The sequence below is a fragment of the Pagrus major genome, chromosome 22, assembly GCF_040436345.1.
Source record: "Pagrus major chromosome 22, Pma_NU_1.0".
Taxonomy (NCBI): Eukaryota; Metazoa; Chordata; class Actinopteri; order Spariformes; family Sparidae; genus Pagrus; species Pagrus major.
The window spans coordinates 8,902,260-8,909,239 of NC_133236.1; the positions used below are offsets into that span (position 1 = coordinate 8,902,260).

At 37.8% G+C, this 6,980-nt stretch overlaps 1 protein-coding gene across 1 annotated transcript in view; it reads left to right on the top strand.

The window, feature by feature from the left end:
• The window catches only part of xrn2 (5'-3' exoribonuclease 2), a 43,309-nt gene extending 36,812 nt beyond the window's left edge, over nucleotides 1–6,497 (top strand). Inside the window, exons 29-31 of the mRNA XM_073492875.1 lie at nucleotides 761–821; nucleotides 3,680–3,866; nucleotides 6,131–6,497. Coding sequence (XP_073348976.1) covers nucleotides 761–821; nucleotides 3,680–3,866; nucleotides 6,131–6,193 — 311 coding nt within the window. The 3' untranslated portion in view covers nucleotides 6,194–6,497. The remainder of the gene's footprint in view (nucleotides 1–760; nucleotides 822–3,679; nucleotides 3,867–6,130) is intronic.
• Nucleotides 6,498–6,980: the final 483 nt, after the last annotated feature.

Here is a 6,980-nt window from a genome sequence, read left to right on the forward strand (position 1 = left end):
CAAGTCCGCAGCTCGCAGCTGGTCATCGCCTTGGCAACAGTGAATCTGGAAGAAGCCGTTAGCTCCTCTTTTTTTTTTCTCCTTTTTTTTTTTTTTTTTTTTAAGTGTGTCTTTGTGAAGGGCTTGCAGCGATGGAACCAGGGTACTTGAGGTGTCCACAATGCTGCCGGCTGAATGCTTATTTCATTTTCTGAACAAAAAATGCAAATGCAGCGCTCCGGCTCTCCCTCGACTGCCTCCCCCCCCTCCTCCTCCTCCTCACCCCCTCCACCCCCAGAGCCCAGCACGACTCGACGTTTGAAAGAGATTAATTTTATCATGACAACTGATTCGTTCTGTATCCATGACAGAAATAAATAGTTGGTATTTTTCTTTTTTTTCTTTTTTTTTTGTTAAAGCCGACTTGAATTGGGTTAATTAGCATTGATGTTTCATGTCAAATCCTTCCAGTTTTGCCTAGAGGATTTTCTCAGGTTTCATCGCAGTTTAACTGTAAGAAATTTCGATTCAGATGATGTAATGTGAAATATTTCTCCTTCCTGTCTAGTATTTAAACTGAATCACATGTTAAACTTTGAGGTAAAGCAGCTGAGAACATTCTGCACTGTACTGCTGGTTTCATATTGAGTTAACAAAAAAGATTCAGACTCTGGTCAAATTCAGGATAAATCTTCAAGGACTGAGTTCCCTGCTTCTTCGAAAACTTCAGACTTAACCCAGTAGAACCACTTCTGAACATGTCGTCTTTTGTTCTCCGCAGATTCCAGGCAGAACAGTTTGCTGGGAGCGCCTCCCCCCTTCCAGCAGCCCCAGTATCCAAGGTGAGTTGGCCGGTTTGTGTGCTTGCTTATAAAAATATGTGTGTATATGTGTATGTATGTATATATATATATGTGTGTGTGTGTGTGTATATGTGTGTGTGTGTGTGTGTATGTGTGTGTGTGTGTATATATATGTATGTATGTGTGTATGTATGTGTGTATATAAGAGAATTACCTTAGCTTTTGACTTGTCTTTGTTACATTTTCAGCGAAGGCATTTATGGAAAGAACACCAAGTCAGAAATATTGTTTTGCAAGAAAACTTCTCTTCCTTTCTCCTCTGTTTCCTTTTTAGACTCACAGGTAGAACTCATGTGCATTAAACATGTCAAGGCCCTGGTTTGTGGTTATTGTAGTTCATCTCCGGCTAAATCCCCTCGTTGATTTCTCCACCAGCGCTCTGTCTTCCTCCGTCGGGGGGCTTTGCCGGTGGTGCTGCTGCTGAATTAAGATTTTTCCCCGTTGCTCTAAAACAAATTTCTCTTGAGGAGGTTTGTGCAACTTAATGAGGCATCACTAATGCTGTTGGAGGCCGCGTCATTCCCTCCGCCGCGGCCGCACAGTCCAGCTATTGATTCTGGCTCCAGACCTCTCCAAAGTCCTAATCAGGTTCTCTGGTTCAACTTTTTCAGGCCCATTGTGGCTCGCTGTCACCTCAGGTCAGTAGTTATTAGCGGCGACTGAAAACAGTTTCTTTAACTACTCGGGACCAGACCAAATGAAATGCAGGAGGAACTTGGAGAGAGGGGATTATGGATTCCAGTGCTCGGTTAAGTCCGGCGCTGGTCAGAGTGTGACATGGTTCAGTAATGAGGGATGGGGCTGCTGCTCTCACTCTCTTCTTTCCTCATTGTTACAAAGAAGAGACTTTTAATATCACTGTTGCTTTGACACATTGTCCGGCTGAGGTTTGGAGGGCCGTGGCGTGCCGACTCTTCACTCGGTCCCACGGACGCCTCATTTCAAGGCTGAGGGCGATCTGAACCATATGTGAATATGGTTCATTTCATTCTCTGTTCTTTCATGTGCATCGACACAAAGTCATCCGAGAGGAGAGGCTGTTTTATCTCCTTTAAGAGCTCAATCTCTCAGTAAACGCATGTCGATGGGGGTTTAGAGAGGTCAGAGTTGAAGGCTGCCACCAGAGAGTTCAGCGTTTTATCTGCTGGCTGGAATGAAACAACGTGAATCGATCAAAACTTCTGAAGTAGTGCAATCAGATTTTAATGTAAAATCAAGAAACGAAACTTGCCACCAAATCTAAATAATAATTTTGCTCAGTTCTTTGTCTAGAGGTGCAACTAATGACCATTTCTTAATAAATTAATCTGCAGATGGTTTTTCAGTTAATAGTCTGTGAAACTGTGATAGACATTTTTGTCCATTTTCTGACGTTTCATAGAGTACAAGCTGACACATTTAAATGTGATTTTTTTTGACCAACAGTCCTAAAGCCCAAATGTTCAGTGGAAAAAGCAGCAGATTCTTACACAAGAGATGCCGCAACCAGAGATTAATTAGAGCTTTTTCACTCTGTACTTAAATCAATTATCCAGATAGTTGCAGATTGTTCTTCGTGTTCTGTCAATCAAGTAATTGTTTCATCTTCTGTTTTTTATGTGTCTTTTAAACATCATTAAATACTTAAATTCAGCATTTTTTTATTACATGATATCATGTTTATATTACTCAGTAGAAGATATTTAAAATAGGAGCATTTTGGCCCTATGAGGAGAGTTGCAACAATAAATCAGTTAATCGATCAGTTGTCAACTATTGTCCCCTAAGTTGATAACGGATTAATCAGTTCAGAGTTCTTTTTGAAGAAAAGGTTAAAGTAAAAAATCTCTGGTTCTAGTTTCTTAAATGTGAATATATTCTGGTTTCTGTCCTACTAAAACTGAATATCTTTGGGTTGTGGACAAAACAAGGCATTGGAGGACATCTTCTTGGGCTTTGGGAAACACTGATCGATATTTTTCTCAATTTTCTGAAATTTATAGACCAAAAAACGAATTGATTAATTGCGAAAATAATCGACAATTAATATCATAGCTGATACCGATAAGACACAGATGGTTTCACATTTTTGTGTTCTAAAAAGAAATTTCTAAACTGTAGTTGATTCACACTGGAGGGTAAAAAAGGCTGAGATGTAGTGAGCAAAGATGGATTTCTTAATATTCCATATTCTTCTTCTTTATGCTTATTGGCGGAGTGCTAACCAACTTTTAAGATGCAAACTAGAGCCCAACCGATCCATCAGTTGGTCGATATTATCGTCCGATATTGACCTATCACAGATATATCAGTATCAGTGTATATGTTGTGGATATTGGCCGATGTGATACGTTTTTGGTTTTAAAAAACACAGCTCAGAAAACGATGTTTGGGTGATCTGTCAACATCTACAACAGTTCATTGACGTTTTGTTAAAACCTTTTTTTTCTCTTTGTCCTTTAATCCACACCGGTTAACACCGTCCAGCCGATAACGAGTGTAAAAGCTCATCAGAAATTAATTAAAGGTGACTATGTCAACATGCAGTAACTCCATCATGGCCTTGTCCGCATGAATTAACCTGTTTTAACCTGTTAATGTATTTCTTCTCTTCACTCTGAGATGACTGGAAAATCTGAGTTTTATTTTGTGCTGTAGAGTTTTAACTGCTTTAACGGGCTCAGGGATGTATGAGTTTTTAGAGCAGGTGACTCTTCTTCCAAGGTCTGTATGTCCACTTTAGACAGAAACACAACCTGGGCTCCGACAGGGTGGAAATATTAATTTAAGACCTTGTTGGAGAGCACTCGATGGGGCTTTTTCAGAGGCTGACAGATGTGATGTGTTCGTATCTCCAGGCAGCAGCAGCAGTACGGAGGTGGGGGTCACGGGTGGGACCGGGCAATGCAGTCGCAGCAGTCATCGTACCAGCAGAACGCGAGCCGCGGGCGGGGAGGGGCCGGGCCGGGCGGCTACCAGCAGCGCTACGATCAGCGGAGAGAAGACTGGCACGATCGCAGGGACAACCGGGGACAACAGCATCAGGTAAATGAGCCTTAAAACTATTGTGATGAGCCAGGGGCGGAGTTTAAGTTTCTTCTTCAACTTGAAATATCTGGACGTGTTGTCTTAGTGATCGTTATATTTGAAAAACTAGAAAAGTTCTTTAAAATGACTTTAGAGTTCCAGACGTTAAACCTTTAATTCCTGACTGAAAAAGAATTCGCACAAAAACACAAATCTGTGCAAGAATCTAGATTTTTCACAAGTGTGTGGATGTTTTTTCATTCATTTTGATAGTTTAAAGCTCCAGCGCCTCCGCTCAGTCTGACACCGGCCGAGCCATGTTTTTTGTCTCCATTTTTTTAAACTTGCATTTTCTGTCATCTTATTCATAAAAGTTGTAAAGAGCTAAATTTTCGGTGTGGCTGGTACGGATTTTTTTTTAAGTCATAGTTGAAATTTCTTCCCACTTGTTTTGATAGAATTGAAATTCCTTTCAGGTAATTGTGTTGTTGGTGGCATAAAAAACAATTTTCTGGAAGCATTTTTGACCACAATGTCAAATTTGTATCCTGTCTTTACATTTTGAGTTGTCATTTTGTTTTCTCAAAGAGCATCAGCTGATGAATGTGTTAATGCAAACTTGGTTTTAAACTGTATTTTAGAAGATTCAGTGCGTATTATTTTTATCGATTTATCTGTCAATTCTTTCTTCAGATTATGATAATTATTTATTTCTATAAAATGTAAAAATGCCTGACAACTTTTCATGGACTAAAACCCAAATAATCCTCAGTTTACAGAACAATGATGTAAAACAGAGGGGCATCAGATCCTCACATATGAGAAGCTGCAACTGTTAAAATGTTTGATAATCATTTAATAGTTTGAGTCATTTATCCAGCAGAAATATCAAACATTTTTGGCGATTTTCTTTTTGTCAATCGACTGATTGTTTCATCTCCATTGTCTTGATAATATTAAGTTTCTGTAAATCTGGACGAATTTGAACATTTCTGGATGTTTGGAACCACATTTGACCTTCATGAGACACAAACATCCCTGAGCTGAACGTTTGAATCAGCACACAAGAGACAACAGACCGTCCTCTGATTGATCAACAGTCAAAATGGGAGTTGACTCTTGTTGGGCTTGTTTGTGTCTGATGCACAGTGCAGTGGTGTCTCTTCAGCTTTGATTTAAACTTTACTGAGGAAACTGAATTTTACATTTTAAACACTGAACTTCCTCTCAAACATTTCAGTTTTGTTTTTGTTTATTCGATTCAAACTGTTTAAATCACCAACAGACTGTTCAGTCATCCAGCAGCATTAAAGGGTCGGTTCACACAAAAATAACTTACTTTTTCACTTATCTCCACTGATATCTGTCCAGCATCGTTTTATTTATCTCAAGTTTTCTCAGATTTAATTTTTTGAGGTATCAGCCTTCATCCCAAACCAGTGAAGTGAATAAGATTTAGATTGTGAAGATACTTAAATAAAATTAAACTGTAACGATGTTATAATTTTGGGCTGTTTCAGCTGCTGCCTTTATATATTTTAGTTGACAAAAAGACTTTAAACTTATTATTCAACCAAACTTAGGTTAAGTCTTCTTTATTGTGAAACCAAATTAAAGTTAACTAAACTTGAGAAAACATGTTCAGTAAACTTCGGATGTTCAGTTGAAATCAACAACCGTTCAGTCCCACAAACATTGAAAAAGAATTTCCTCTACATTTTCTCAGTTTCTCGGTCAATTCTTCGTTTCACACAAAGAAAAGCCGAAGCTCCAGAATGATCCACACAATAAGGACTGCTTCTTCAGTAGAAAGTAGCTCCAGTGATTTCTTTTTGATGTAGTTTGTATAAACTGACCCGTTTTTTAAAATGACGATGCTCCAATAGACAAAATAAAAGATCTTCAAAAAAATGCTCAGTTTGACAAAGGTGTTAATTCCTGTCAGTTGTCTGAAGGTTGTTGAAACTCTCCAACACATTACATGAAACATTTCAATTGAAATAAAAATTTAAAAAAGTCCAGATTTGTTTTTTTAAGTTTTTATGCATTTTTTTTTTGTTTTATTTTTGAGACATAAAAACTGCTGATTTGATTAGATCAAGGGAAGGTGAAAAACAAATAATAATTCAAAAAAATTAAGTCACTGTTAGACATAAATTGTGTATATATATATGTATATATATATATATATACACACATATATATACACAAACACACACACACACACACGGATAACTGTTTTTGTAGATGCATCTAATCTTCGTAATGTTTTTGTGTTTCAGGGCTACAGCTCCGGCAGAAGTTACCCTCCTCCTCCTCCATCCAGCCGGTATAACTGGAATTAAACTCAAAGTGATGTTGGACTTTGGGACAGGGGTTTAGGGTTAGTGGGGGCGACTATTTGTAGGGGAGACATGTCATGTTTTTTCATTTTTATTGTCTTCTTGTACAATTATTTTTTTCTTTTTATTCTACTTTAAAAAAAAATGTGTAACTTGTGATTTTTAAGATGAAAGGCCTGTAAAACTTGTAAAATACAAGTGAGTCAAGGACAAAGTGTCCGCTGTGTTTATTTTTTGAGAGAAATCTCCGAAGTCTTCACTGTTTCAGAACAAAAAAAGTGAAATAAAACGTTGATGTTGGATTGTATGTGTCTTACGGGAGAAATCTCCTATGTGAGGAAACGATGTGGGGGTTTTCACACTAAAATTTAAAAGCAAAAACACTTTAAAAGTCACCTAATTTTTTAGACAAATGTCCAATGGAATCAAGATTTCCTAACAAAATGAAAAATTATGTTTTTTTGTTATTATTTGAGATTTAGATTCTGGAGAAGGTTCTGGTACATTACGCGTCACTGCTGCGCCGCAAACCACCGTTTATATCCACATTCCTGGTCATTTTGCGGCTTCTTGCCTGCTGCAAATTATAATCGTTGTCTTTGCACCAAACTCCATTTTAAAAAAAACACTGAAAATAACCACGATTTCGCTTCAGGCTGCACAATAAAAAAACATCGAAATATCCAAAATGGAAATATCATTTATTCAATACTGAAAACAAATAAAAACCAGTGGTGACAAAGAATATTTGATGACTTCACATCCACTGAAAATCGTTCTCAATTCGTTT